Source organism: Corvus hawaiiensis, chromosome 12, assembly GCF_020740725.1.
Source record: "Corvus hawaiiensis isolate bCorHaw1 chromosome 12, bCorHaw1.pri.cur, whole genome shotgun sequence".
NCBI lineage: Eukaryota > Metazoa > Chordata > Aves > Passeriformes > Corvidae > Corvus > Corvus hawaiiensis.
The window spans coordinates 8,306,528-8,318,525 of NC_063224.1; the positions used below are offsets into that span (position 1 = coordinate 8,306,528).

General features: G+C 65.5%; 4 protein-coding genes across 4 annotated transcripts; 2 read left to right on the plus strand and 2 right to left on the minus strand.

Annotated features, from left to right (window-relative positions):
* Positions 1 to 40: 40 nt before the first annotated feature.
* Positions 41 to 3,548, minus strand: LDHD (lactate dehydrogenase D). The gene is made up of 11 exons (XM_048316765.1): positions 3,420 to 3,548; positions 3,180 to 3,292; positions 2,757 to 2,898; positions 2,532 to 2,673; positions 2,100 to 2,259; positions 1,823 to 2,022; positions 1,616 to 1,744; positions 822 to 949; positions 653 to 743; positions 453 to 564; positions 41 to 376 (listed from the first exon to the last, which is right to left on the minus strand). The coding sequence occupies exons 1-11, from the start codon at positions 3,507 to 3,509 to the stop codon at positions 211 to 213; spliced, it is 1,473 nt and encodes a 490-aa protein (XP_048172722.1). The 5' UTR covers positions 3,510 to 3,548; the 3' UTR covers positions 41 to 210.
* Positions 3,549 to 4,187: 639 nt separating this feature from the next.
* Positions 4,188 to 6,315, minus strand: LOC125332187 (chymotrypsinogen 2-like). The gene is made up of 7 exons (XM_048316869.1): positions 6,249 to 6,315; positions 6,033 to 6,136; positions 5,844 to 5,923; positions 5,647 to 5,725; positions 4,967 to 5,147; positions 4,453 to 4,586; positions 4,188 to 4,378 (listed from the first exon to the last, which is right to left on the minus strand). The coding sequence occupies exons 1-7, from the start codon at positions 6,313 to 6,315 to the stop codon at positions 4,217 to 4,219; spliced, it is 807 nt and encodes a 268-aa protein (XP_048172826.1). The 3' UTR covers positions 4,188 to 4,216.
* Positions 6,316 to 7,773: 1,458 nt separating this feature from the next.
* Positions 7,774 to 9,901, plus strand: LOC125332192 (chymotrypsinogen 2-like). Its single transcript, XM_048316880.1, has 7 exons — positions 7,774 to 7,840; positions 7,953 to 8,056; positions 8,166 to 8,245; positions 8,364 to 8,442; positions 8,942 to 9,122; positions 9,503 to 9,636; positions 9,711 to 9,901. The coding sequence occupies exons 1-7, from the start codon at positions 7,774 to 7,776 to the stop codon at positions 9,870 to 9,872; spliced, it is 807 nt and encodes a 268-aa protein (XP_048172837.1). The 3' UTR covers positions 9,873 to 9,901.
* Positions 9,902 to 10,540: 639 nt separating this feature from the next.
* Positions 10,541 to 11,986, plus strand: LOC125331934 (probable D-lactate dehydrogenase, mitochondrial). The gene is made up of 4 exons (XM_048316378.1): positions 10,541 to 10,669; positions 10,797 to 10,909; positions 11,191 to 11,332; positions 11,416 to 11,986. Exons 1-4 carry the CDS (start codon positions 10,580 to 10,582, stop codon positions 11,674 to 11,676), a joined length of 606 nt encoding a protein of 201 aa, XP_048172335.1. The 5' UTR covers positions 10,541 to 10,579; the 3' UTR covers positions 11,677 to 11,986.
* Positions 11,987 to 11,998: the final 12 nt, after the last annotated feature.

Consider the following 11,998-nt stretch of genomic DNA (forward strand, 5'->3'; position numbering starts at 1 on the left):
GGGTCCTGTCCACCCAAACAACTTCACAGCACATGGACACTCTGAGTGAAAAGGGTTTATTGGGGCTTTGAGGATCCCTGACCCCCAGAAGTGGGGATGGGGGGATTTGTAGGGACACATACAGTGGCACTGGAGGGCAGCATGGCCACTCTGGCCCTGACACCAGGGGCTGAGGCCCCCTCACCTCCAGCTCAGTGCCGGTGCTCCCCCTCAGAGCACCTTGCCAGGGTTCATGAGGTTGTGGGGGTCGAGCGCAGCCTTGATGGAGCGCAGGGTGTCCAGGCCCTCCTGGCCCAGCTCCTCCTGCAGCAGTGCCCGCTTGCCCAGCCCCACGCCGTGCTCCCCGGTGCAGGTGCCCCCCGCCGCCAGTGCACGCCTGCAGGACAGGGAGGGGCAGGGCATGGGGACGTCTGTCCATCCAGCCCTGGCCCCCCAGAGTACTCTGGCCCCACCTTCCCAGGCGCTGGGTGAAAGCATGGATGCGCTGGGCCTCCTCTGGGTCCTGGGAGTTGAAGATGAGGAGGCAGTGGAAGTTGCCATCACCCACATGTCCCACCATGGGTCCTGCAAAGCCACAGGTCAGATGGTGTGTGGCATGAAGGATGGTGACCCCCCAGCCCCCTCTGTCCCAGGGGGCTGTGGCCCTGCTGACCGGTGATGCTGGAGGCCTGCAGGTCCTGCTTGGTCTCCACCACCACGTCGGGCAGGCGGGAGATGGGCACGCAGACATCCGTGGAGTAGCCCTGGGACAGGGAGGGCAGAGCTGTGGCACTCGCAGCACCATGGGCGCTGCCGCCATCATCCCCATCCTTGTGCCTCACCTGGCAGCCAGGTCGCAGGGCCAGGGCAGCGTACCAGGCATTGTGGCGCATGGACCAGAGCTGCTCACGCTCCTCCAGCCCCTCTGCCCAGGCCAGGCCGGAGCCACCGTTCTGTCGCACAATCTCCTCTGATGGTGACCAGGAGCTCTGGGACAGGACCCACAGCACCCCCGGGCACCTAGCCCTCACCCAGGACCTCCAGTGCCCATCCTGGGCACCCATCCCACATCCTGGGATACTCCTGGTCCCTCTGCCCCTTGTCCCTGGGTCCCTGTCCACCACCCTGTGACACCCCTGGTCTCCCCTGTCCCATGTCCATAAGCCCCTCAGCAGACCCTAGAGCAGACACCCAGCCCTCACCCTAGTGTCTTCCCAGTCCTCATCCCAAGCCTCCATCGCTGGTCCCCCTCTTCCTGGTCCTGGGCACTTATCCCCCTCCTCAGGACACCCCTGATCTCCCATCCCCTATCCATAGGCAGCCATCCATGACACCAGTCCCCCAGTTCTAGGCTCTGGGCACCTGTCCCTCATCCTGATGATCTCAAGGTCTCCAATCCCCACCCAGCCCTGGGCACCCATCCCTCACCCCAGGACATGCCTGGTCCCACTGTCCCATGTCCTGGACATCCATCACTCACCCCAGTGACACATCATGGCCCCCTAGCACCACACTTCACTCCAGAACACCCTGGTCCCCATGTCCCATGTCCCTGGGTACCCATCCCTCATCCCTGGGTATACAACACGGCCCCCAGCCCCAGACACCCTATCCTCACCCCTATTCCCAGCCGTACCCGTCTGCTGCTGCTGCTCAGCCAGGCTGTGCCGGGAGCCATGGAGCTCCAGGAGGAGCGTGGCTGCTGCTGGCAGCCCCATCCCACTGAAGCGGCCACAGGCATCTGCCATCACCTCATCCAGGAACTCTGGGTGGGAGGAGGCAGTGCTGAGCTCCACCACTGGCACCTGGACCCCCAGCCCCACCTCTGGCTGCGGGCACCTACCGATGCGGGCCACGGGCACAGCGGCCTGCAGCACCTGAACTGTGCAAGCCACGGCCGCCCCCACACTGGGGAAAGAGGCAACAGTGGCAGCAGTGGCCTCGGGCAGTGGGTGCAGGCGCAGCGTGGCCTGAGTCAAGAAGCCCAGGGTGCCCTCAGAGCCCACGAAGAGCGAGGTCAGGTCATAGCCAGCCGCCCGCTTCCTGCACAGAGCTGGTGAGCAGGCGCCCACGTGGCACATGGCCAGCCCAGCACAGCCCCCCGGCATCCCAGCGCCCACCTGGGCTGGCGCCCGGGGCCGGCGGTGTGGAGCAGGCGCCCGTCCGGCAGCACCACGCGCAGGTTGAGCACGTTGGGGCGCATGGTACCGTAGCGCACCGCGTTGGTGCCCGAGGCCCCCGTGGCAGCCATGCCACACAGCGAGGCATCCGCCCCAGGGTCTGTGAGCAGGGGATGGGCAGGGGAGGCAGGTGGGGATGGTGTCCACTCCCACATGGACACCACTGGGACCTCAACTACAGCAAAATTATGGGCATTCCCAGAAGCACAGGGGTCATGCCACTTCCATTCCCATGGGAGCCCCTGGGAGTGCAGTGCACCCATGAACACCACAACACCTCCAACACTCCCAAGATGCCCAGGCCTACAGGCATCCCCAGCACCTCCAGTGCTGTCACCCCCAGCCCCGTGACCCCCCTCGTGCCCACAGTACCGACAGGGAACCAGAGCCCAGTGCCACGCAGGTGCTTGTTGAGGGCCTTGCGGGTGACACCGGGCTCCACCGTCACCGAAAAGTCCTCGAGGCTCAGCTCCGCGATGGCGTCCATGCGGCTCAGGTCAAAGCAGACACCGCCCTGGCACAGGGGCAGCCGGGGCTCTGGGCGCGGCCGGGCACCCAGAGCCCCCGGGGGGTCGGAGGTGCCGGAGGAGCCGATACCTGCACGGCATTGACGCCTCCTTCGAGGCCGGTACCGGTGCCAAAGGGCACCATGGGCACGCGGCAGCGGTGACAGAGCGCTGCCAGCTCCTGCACCTGCCCCACCGCCTGGGGCCACACCACGACGTCCGGAGGGGCACAGCTGGGGGACAGGCAGCACCACTGACCCACTGACTTCAACCACTTGATCCTCCCCATGGCCCTCCCCCAACCCGGCACTTGTCATATGCCCCTTCCCCTCCCCACGGCCCCTTGTCTACCCAAACGTTTCCCATGCCCAGAGCTGGCCCCTCCCCGTCTGACCCCTTCCCCTTCCAGTGCCTCTTGTCCTCCCCAGATCTCTTCCCTATGACCCTTCCCCTTCCCATGGTCTTTCCCCTCCCCAGAGCCTTCCCCAGGGGTCCCAGCTCCAGAGGCACTCACGGGTGCATGGACTCATCGTGGCCGTGCTGCTCCCGCACCGCTGTGGCCGTAGAGACATTGGGGGCCCCAACCACGGCCCTCAGGGCCTCCACGAAGTCCGGGGGCAGCGAGGGCTGCGGGGGGAACAACGAGGGCCCTTCAGGGACGCAGTGGGGAGGGTCTGATCGCGGCCATGGGCCAAGGGCACAAGGCCAAGTGGCCGCGTCAGGACCTGAGTGCCCTTCGGAGCCCCGGCCCCACCTTGGAGCAGCAGCTGCGGCGCCCCAGGGCTGCCCCGAGCGCCAGCACCCTCCGCAGGGCCATGTCTTGACGGGACAAGACCGCGAACATGGGAACTGCACAGGACCAGGACACTGCCCTCTCCCGCAGCCTGTCTGTCCCTCCCCCACACTGACACCTTAAGGTGGCTCCAGCCACACGCGAGTGTGTCCCTGACGGGGGGAACTGGGTCCCACCAGTGCCTGTGGTCATGTTCCCCTGCTGTCCCCTGCCTGAGCGGAGTCACTGCATTCACCGTGGCCCCTCCCCTCCCCCGCATCCCCATGCCTGCTCAAGTATCCCCACAGCTGGTCAGGGGTCCATGACCCCATAGGAGACCACACGTCCCCATGCTCCTCCCCTCCCAGCCAGGAGTCACCATGTCCCCCTGCCCATCTGTCCCCATTCCCAAGCAGGTGTCCCCGTGCCCCCCTGCCCCTCTGTTTCCCTGCGCAGTCAGGTTTCCCCATTCAGGGCCAGGAGTCCCCATGCCCGTCTGCCCATCTGTCCCCGTTCCCAGCCAGGTTTCCCCGTTCAGGGCCAGGAGTTCCCATGTCCCCCTGTCCATCTGTCCCTGTTCCCAGCCAGGTGTCCCCATGCCTCTCAGCTCTCCTGGACAGGTGTCCTCATGCCCAGAGAACTGACCCCAGCCCACGGCACATCCCCATCCCCAGCCGGCTGTCTCCCGGCCACCCGCCTGCCCCATGCCCCGCTCCTGTCCCTCCCGGCATGGTGACAAGGACACAGTGCTCAGGGGGTGGCAGCGTTTATTGCTGGCCTCAGTTGGCCTCCAGGATGGAGTCGATCCAGTCGCGGAGCTTGGTGACGCGGGCGTACACGCCGGGCGTCTGGGTGTCGCAGGTGCTGCTGCCCCAGGAGACGATGCCCACCAGGTTCCAGGCGCCGTCCTTCTGGCACACCAGCGGGCCCCCGGAGTCGCCCTGCACGGGGCAGCGGGTGAGCGCCGGGGCGGGGCCCGGGGGCGCCGCGGGCAGCGGGGGCCGGGGGCACGTACCATGCAGGAGGAGGCTCCGTCGGCGCCGGCGCAGACCATCACCTCGCGGATGCGGAAGCCCCAGAACTCCTTGCACTGGGCGTTGGTGAGCAGGGGCAGAGCCACCTGCTGCAGCACCGCCGGCGTGTGCGAGGCTGCGGGGAGCGGGGGGCGTCAGCGCCGGCACCGGCACCGGGAATGGGGACAAGGACTGGGACGGGGAGGGGGGGGGACGAGGAGGACAGGCCCGTGATGATGGTGGAGATGGGGACAGGACCGGGTCAGCGTTGGAGATTGGTGATGGAGATGGGGAATGGGACAGGGATGAAGATGGGGATACGGGAACGGGATGGGGATTCAGATTTGGATGGGGATCTGGATGGGAGATTGGCATGAGCATTATGATTCAGCCGAGGACAGGGACTGACAATATGGATGAGGAAGGGGACAGGGAAGACAGGGGACAAGGGCGGGGATGGGGATTTGGATGAGGCAGGGGACAGGGATGGGGATGGGGCCAAGAAAGTGCAGTTACCGCTGGAGTCAGTGAGCCCCCAGCCAGTGGTGACGCAGGTCATTCCCCCCGGGAATTCGTCAGTGGCCTTGGGCAGGCAGACGGGGGACACGCGATCCGACAGCTGCGCCGGAGTGGCCAGTTTGATCAGGGTGATGTCGTCGTGGATGGTCAGCATGTTGAACTTGGGGTTCTTGAAGACCTGGAGCAGGCAGCACTGCTCTCAGCACCTGCATCCCCTGCCAGGGTGCCGGGCACCGGGCACTCCACAGGGACCAGTAGGGACCCCGGGGACCAATGGGGACCCCGGGGATTGCTCCTGTGGATCCTGTGCTGGCAGGGTGTCCGAATTGCAGAGCCCAGTCCCTGGGACGCAGGGGAGCAGGGACACCCCAGGTCACATCCCCTGCAAGGACAAAGTGGACCCTGGGGGCTGAACCCCCATCCCTTGGGAGTTCCCGGGAACATGGGGACAGCCAGAGGACCTGACCTGAAGGTTGAATGGGAGCAGGGACACCCCAGGGGATTGCAGTGCAGGGATGTGGGACACCATGGACACCCCAGGGAACCCCAGGATAAGGGGAACCGGGGACTCCTCAGGAACGCAAACCCCAGGACAAGGAGGACCCGGACATAAGCCCCCAGGCCACGCGTGGTGGCCGTGGGATCCCGCAGGCACACGGACCCCGCCCCGGAGGTACCTTCTCGATTGTGAGTTTCTGCTGGTCAGGGCCCGGTGCGTCCTGGTCGTAGGCGCCCACCACCACGGTGTCGGTTTTCCTGGGCACAGGCAGGCCCTGAGCACGGGGCACCGGCACGGGGACACGGGGGGTTCCCTGCGCACCCTGCGCACCCTGCGCCCAGCCCCGGGCCGGCCGGCAGCAGAGCCGGTGCCTACCTGACGCCGCAGTGGGCAGCGGTGACCACCCAGTTCTCGCTGATCAGGGACCCGCCGCAGAAGTGGAAGCCGTTGTAGCGCTGGCGGGGAGAGCTGCCCTCAGCACCCGGCACCGCCGCCGGCACCGCCGCCGGGCTGCTCCGGGCCCGGCCCCCCGCACGGCACCCACGCCTGCCCCCGGGCTCTCACCTGGAGGGACACCTGCCATGGCCAGGACCCTGGCACCGCCGGCTCCCCGTTGACGATGCGGTTGTAGCCGCGGATGACGGGTGTGATGGCGGGCACGCCGCAGTCTGCGGGGCACAGGCAGCCGTGGGACGGCGGCTCCGGCCAGCCTGGCCCCCCCACCACTCCCGCCCGCCCGAGCCCCGAGCCCGCCCCGCCGAGCCCCACGACCCCACGCACTCTCAGGGAGGGCGGCACGGGCAAAGCCCGCCAGCGCCAGGCAGCTCAAAAGCCACAGCAGAGCCATTGCCACTCGTGAAGACAGACCTGCCTGGCACCCGGCGGCTCTTATATGCAGCCCTGGGCACCTCCCCACTGCTTCTGGCCTCGCCACCGCGGCCTTGGGAGATAGCGTGACACCTGGTATGGTGCCACCGGCAAATTGCCACCCCTGGAACTTTCTTGTCACCCAACTCCTTGGTGTCCTGGGCCCCTGGACCTCTGGATGAGCAGGGACCCCTGCGTCCCTATCTGGGTGGCAGTCTGGAGGACTCTGCAGATCCAGCCCTAAGTGAGTGCCATGGTCCTTTCAAACTCCACCACTGCATGACAAAGTGTGCTGGCAGCCCAGAAAGCCCCACTGTATCCTGCAGCAGCCTGAGCAGCATGTCACAGGAGGGGGTTCTGCTCCTCTGCTCTGCTATGCTGGGACCATGCAGTGCTGTGTCCAGCTGTGGGACCCCAATTACGAAGGACATGGGCCTCCTGGAATGATTCCAGCAGAGGCCACAGCAGTTCTCCAAGGAATGGAGTACCTCTGCTATGGAGGGAGACTGGAAGTATTGGGGCTGTTCAATCTGGAGAAAAGAAAGCTCTAGGGAGATCTTAGAGCACCTTCCAGTGCCTAAAGGGACTCCAAGAGTGCTGGAGAGAGACTTTTGTCAAGGGCATGGAGTGACAGGACAAAGGGGAATGGCTTCACACTGACAGGGCAGGGTTAGATTAGATATTATGAAGAAATTCTTTCCTGTGAGGGTGGTGAGGAACCAGAGAAGCTGTGGATGCTCCATCCCTGTAAGTGCTCATGGCCTGGTTGGGCAGGGCTTGGAGCAACTTGCTCTAGTGGAAGGTGTCCCTGCCCTTGGCATGGGGACTGGAACAAGATGAGCTTTAAGACCTCCAATCCAAACCATTCTGTGATACTATGATAAGGACCCAGGCTGGCATGGACTAATTTCAGTGCTGGAGCTGGAATTCCCACATGCCATTCATAACCTGTTTTTACCAACTCTTGTTTCACTGCTCTGATGTTCCTGTGGGCCTACAATTCCCATTTGTTCCTATTATAGTGGATATCTGGGCTGAGTTTCGTTGTTGCTCTGAATGGGGATCTTTCTTCTTCCAAGTCCTTTCTCCACATTAGATTTTAAAAAAGGTAGCAGAGCCTTTATAGATGAGATATTCTATGATGTTCCTTCCAACCATCATCAGTCTATCATGATTCCATGACCAAGTGACAGCTCACCCAATGCACTGGGACAAACACATTTTGAAGCCAGCACTTAGTCCAGAGCAGTGCTGTCCCATGGCTGTAGCCAAGGATACTGGCTCCAGGTGCGATGCTCTCAGGCCATGTCCTGGAGGCATACCAGGTGTCACGCTATCTCCCAAGGCCGCGGTGGCGAGGCCAGAAGCAGTGGGGAGGTGCCCAGGGCTGCATATAAGAGCCGCCGGGTGCCAGGCAGGTCTGTCTTCACGAGTGGCAATGGCTCTGCTGTGGCTTTTGAGCTGCCTGGCGCTGGCGGGCTTTGCCCGTGCCGCCCTCCCTGAGAGTGCGTGGGGTCGTGGGGCTCGGCGGGGCGGGCTCGGGGCTCGGGCGGGCGGGAGTGGTGGGGGGGCCAGGCTGGCCGGAGCCGCCGTCCCACGGCTGCCTGTGCCCCGCAGACTGCGGCGTGCCCGCCATCACACCCGTCATCCGCGGCTACAACCGCATCGTCAACGGGGAGCCGGCGGTGCCAGGGTCCTGGCCATGGCAGGTGTCCCTCCAGGTGAGAGCCCGGGGGCAGGCGTGGGTGCCGTGCGGGGGGCCGGGCCCGGAGCAGCCCGGCGGCGGTGCCGGCGGCGGTGCCGGGTGCTGAGGGCAGCTCTCCCCGCCAGCGCTACAACGGCTTCCACTTCTGCGGCGGGTCCCTGATCAGCGAGAACTGGGTGGTCACCGCTGCCCACTGCGGCGTCAGGTAGGCACCGGCTCTGCTGCCGGCCGGCCCGGGGCTGGGCGCAGGGTGCGCAGGGTGCGCAGGGAACCCCCCGTGTCCCCGTGCCGGTGCCCCGTGCTCAGGGCCTGCCTGTGCCCAGGAAAACCGACACCGTGGTGGTGGGCGCCTACGACCAGGACGCACCGGGCCCTGACCAGCAGAAACTCACAATCGAGAAGGTACCTCCGGGGCGGGGTCCGTGTGCCTGCGGGATCCCACGGCCACCACGCGTGGCCTGGGGGCTTATGTCCGGGTCCTCCTTGTCCTGGGGTTTGCGTTCCTGAGGAGTCCCCGGTTCCCCTTATCCTGGGGTTCCCTGGGGTGTCCATGGTGTCCCACATCCCTGCACTGCAATCCCCTGGGGTGTCCCTGCTCCCATTCAACCTTCAGGTCAGGTCCTCTGGCTGTCCCCATGTTCCCGGGAACTCCCAAGGGATGGGGGTTCAGCCCCCAGGGTCCACTTTGTCCTTGCAGGGGATGTGACCTGGGGTGTCCCTGCTCCCCTGCGTCCCAGGGACTGGGCTCTGCAATTCGGACACCCTGCCAGCACAGGATCCACAGGAGCAATCCCCGGGGTCCCCATTGGTCCCCGGGGTCCCTACTGGTCCCTGTGGAGTGCCCGGTGCCCGGCACCCTGGCAGGGGATGCAGGTGCTGAGAGCAGTGCTGCCTGCTCCAGGTCTTCAAGAACCCCAAGTTCAACATGCTGACCATCCACGACGACATCACCCTGATCAAACTGGCCACTCCGGCGCAGCTGTCGGATCGCGTGTCCCCCGTCTGCCTGCCCAAGGCCACTGACGAATTCCCGGGGGGAATGACCTGCGTCACCACTGGCTGGGGGCTCACTGACTCCAGCGGTAACTGCACTTTCTTGGCCCCATCCCCATCCCTGTCCCCTGCCTCATCCAAATCCCCATCCCCGCCCTTGTCCCCTGTCTTCCCTGTCCCCTTCCTCATCCATATTGTCAGTCCCTGTCCTCGGCTGAATCATAATGCTCATGCCAATCTCCCATCCAGATCCCCATCCAAATCTGAATCCCCATCCCGTTCCCGTATCCCCATCTTCATCCCTGTCCCATTCCCCATCTCCATCACCAATCTCCAACGCTGACCCGGTCCTGTCCCCATCTCCACCATCATCACGGGCCTGTCCTCCTCGTCCCCCCCCCTCCCCGTCCCAGTCCTTGTCCCCATTCCCGGTGCCGGTGCCGGCGCTGACGCCCCCCGCTCCCCGCAGCCTCGCACACGCCGGCGGTGCTGCAGCAGGTGGCTCTGCCCCTGCTCACCAACGCCCAGTGCAAGGAGTTCTGGGGCTTCCGCATCCGCGAGGTGATGGTCTGCGCCGGCGCCGACGGAGCCTCCTCCTGCATGGTACGTGCCCCCGGCCCCCGCTGCCCGCGGCGCCCCCGGGCCCCGCCCCGGCGCTCACCCGCTGCCCCGTGCAGGGCGACTCCGGGGGCCCGCTGGTGTGCCAGAAGGACGGCGCCTGGAACCTGGTGGGCATCGTCTCCTGGGGCAGCAGCACCTGCGACACCCAGACGCCCGGCGTGTACGCCCGCGTCACCAAGCTCCGCGACTGGATCGACTCCATCCTGGAGGCCAACTGAGGCCAGCAATAAACGCTGCCACCCCCTGAGCACTGTGTCCTTGTCACCATGCCGGGAGGGACAGGAGCGGGGCATGGGGCAGGCGGGTGGCCGGGAGACAGCCGGCTGGGGATGGGGATGTGCCGTGGGCTGGGGTCAGTTCTCTGGGCATGAGGACACCTGTCCAGGAGAGCTGAGAGGCATGGGGACACCTGGCTGGGAACAGGGACAGATGGACAGGGGGACATGGGAACTCCTGGCCCTGAACGGGGAAACCTGGCTGGGAACGGGGACAGATGGGCAGACGGGCATGGGGACTCCTGGCCCTGAATGGGGAAACCTGACTGCGCAGGGAAACAGAGGGGCAGGGGGGCACGGGGACACCTGCTTGGGAATGGGGACAGATGGGCAGGGGGACATGGTGACTCCTGGCTGGGAGGGGAGGAGCATGGGGACGTGTGGTCTCCTATGGGGTCATGGACCCCTGACCAGCTGTGGGGATACTTGAGCAGGCATGGGGATGCGGGGGAGGGGAGGGGCCACGGTGAATGCAGTGACTCCGCTCAGGCAGGGGACAGCAGGGGAACATGACCACAGGCACTGGTGGGACCCAGTTCCCCCCGTCAGGGACACACTCGCGTGTGGCTGGAGCCACCTTAAGGTGTCAGTGTGGGGGAGGGACAGACAGGCTGCGGGAGAGGGCAGTGTCCTGGTCCTGTGCAGTTCCCATGTTCGCGGTCTTGTCCCGTCAAGACATGGCCCTGCGGAGGGTGCTGGCGCTCGGGGCAGCCCTGGGGCGCCGCAGCTGCTGCTCCAAGGTGGGGCCGGGGCTCCGAAGGGCACTCAGGTCCTGACGCGGCCACTTGGCCTTGTGCCCTTGGCCCATGGCCGCGATCAGACCCTCCCCACTGCGTCCCTGAAGGGCCCTCGTTGTTCCCCCCGCAGCCCTCGCTGCCCCCGGACTTCGTGGAGGCCCTGAGGGCCGTGGTTGGGGCCCCCAATGTCTCTACGGCCACAGCGGTGCGGGAGCAGCACGGCCACGATGAGTCCATGCACCCGTGAGTGCCTCTGGAGCTGGGACCCCTGGGGAAGGCTCTGGGGAGGGGAAAGACCATGGGAAGGGGAAGGGTCATAGGGAAGAGATCTGGGGAGGACAAGAGGCACTGGAAGGGGAAGGGGTCAGACGGGGAGGGGCCAGCTCTGGGCATGGGAAACGTTTGGGTAGACAAGGGGCCGTGGGGAGGGGAAGGGGCATATGACAAGTGCCGGGTTGGGGGAGGGCCATGGGGAGGATCAAGTGGTTGAAGTCAGTGGGTCAGTGGTGCTGCCTGTCCCCCAGCTGTGCCCCTCCGGACGTCGTGGTGTGGCCCCAGGCGGTGGGGCAGGTGCAGGAGCTGGCAGCGCTCTGTCACCGCTGCCGCGTGCCCATGGTGCCCTTTGGCACCGGTACCGGCCTCGAAGGAGGCGTCAATGCCGTGCAGGTATCGGCTCCCCCGGCACCTCCGACCCCCCGGGGGCTCTGGGTGCCCGGCCGCGCCCAGAGCCCCGGCTGCCCCTGTGCCAGGGCGGTGTCTGCTTTGACCTGAGCCGCATGGACGCCATCGCGGAGCTGAGCCTCGAGGACTTTTCGGTGACGGTGGAGCCTGGTGTCACCCGCAAGGCCCTCAACAAGCACCTGCGTGGCACTGGGCTCTGGTTCCCTGTCGGTACTGTGGGCACGAGGGGGGTCACGGGGCTGGGGGTGACAGCACTGGAGGTGCTGGGAATGAGGCCCCATGACACTTGTGGAGCCGTAGATCATGGGGTGTACATAGGTGTGGTCTGATCCCAGGGTAGTAGCAGTGCTGCTTCTCGGAGTGATGGGGCCATGCTTCCTGAGGTTCTGGAAGGGACAGGTAGCCAGTACCAGGAATAGTTGGGGTCAGGGGCTACCATCCTCCCTGCCACACCAAACCCATAACCCCCCTGGTGGCCATGACCCCTGGCAAGGTGCTGTGAGTGACACCCACCCCATACTGGTTCAGGGCCAGGGTAGCCCCACTGCACAACTACTACCACCCCTCATTTCCCCCCAGCCCTCTTATGCCCCACCCCTTGTGCCCCATTAACTCTCTGTGCATCAGCAGTCTCCAAAGGCTAGGAGATCT

What these genes read in the sequence shown, in the direction of transcription:
- LOC125332187 (XM_048316869.1), bottom strand. Translation starts at nt 6,315, where the DNA reads ATGGCTCTGCTGTGGCTTTTGAGCTGCCTGGCGCTGGCGGGCTTTGCC. An exon ending in CCGTGCCGCCCTCCCTGAGA is followed by an intron (nt 6,137 to 6,248) that starts GTGCGTGGGGTC and finishes TGTGCCCCGCAG; the next exon opens with ACTGCGGCGTGCCCGCCATC. An exon ending in GGGGCTCACTGACTCCAGCG is followed by an intron (nt 4,587 to 4,966) that starts GTAACTGCACTT and finishes CGCTCCCCGCAG; the next exon opens with CCTCGCACACGCCGGCGGTG.
- LOC125332192 (XM_048316880.1), top strand. Translation starts at nt 7,774, where the DNA reads ATGGCTCTGCTGTGGCTTTTGAGCTGCCTGGCGCTGGCGGGCTTTGCC. An exon ending in CCGTGCCGCCCTCCCTGAGA is followed by an intron (nt 7,841 to 7,952) that starts GTGCGTGGGGTC and finishes TGTGCCCCGCAG; the next exon opens with ACTGCGGCGTGCCCGCCATC. An exon ending in CATGGCAGGTGTCCCTCCAG is followed by an intron (nt 8,057 to 8,165) that starts GTGAGAGCCCGG and finishes TCTCCCCGCCAG; the next exon opens with CGCTACAACGGCTTCCACTT.
- LDHD (XM_048316765.1), bottom strand. Translation starts at nt 3,509, where the DNA reads ATGTTCGCGGTCTTGTCCCGTCAAGACATGGCCCTGCGGAGGGTGCTG. An exon ending in TGGGCTCTGGTTCCCTGTCG is followed by an intron (nt 2,260 to 2,531) that starts GTACTGTGGGCA and finishes CCCTGCTCACAG; the next exon opens with ACCCTGGGGCGGATGCCTCG. An exon ending in CCCTGCGACCTGGCTGCCAG is followed by an intron (nt 744 to 821) that starts GTGAGGCACAAG and finishes TCCCTGTCCCAG; the next exon opens with GGCTACTCCACGGATGTCTG.
- LOC125331934 (XM_048316378.1), top strand. Translation starts at nt 10,580, where the DNA reads ATGTTCGCGGTCTTGTCCCGTCAAGACATGGCCCTGCGGAGGGTGCTG. An exon ending in GCCGCAGCTGCTGCTCCAAG is followed by an intron (nt 10,670 to 10,796) that starts GTGGGGCCGGGG and finishes TTCCCCCCGCAG; the next exon opens with CCCTCGCTGCCCCCGGACTT. An exon ending in CACGATGAGTCCATGCACCC is followed by an intron (nt 10,910 to 11,190) that starts GTGAGTGCCTCT and finishes CCTGTCCCCCAG; the next exon opens with CTGTGCCCCTCCGGACGTCG.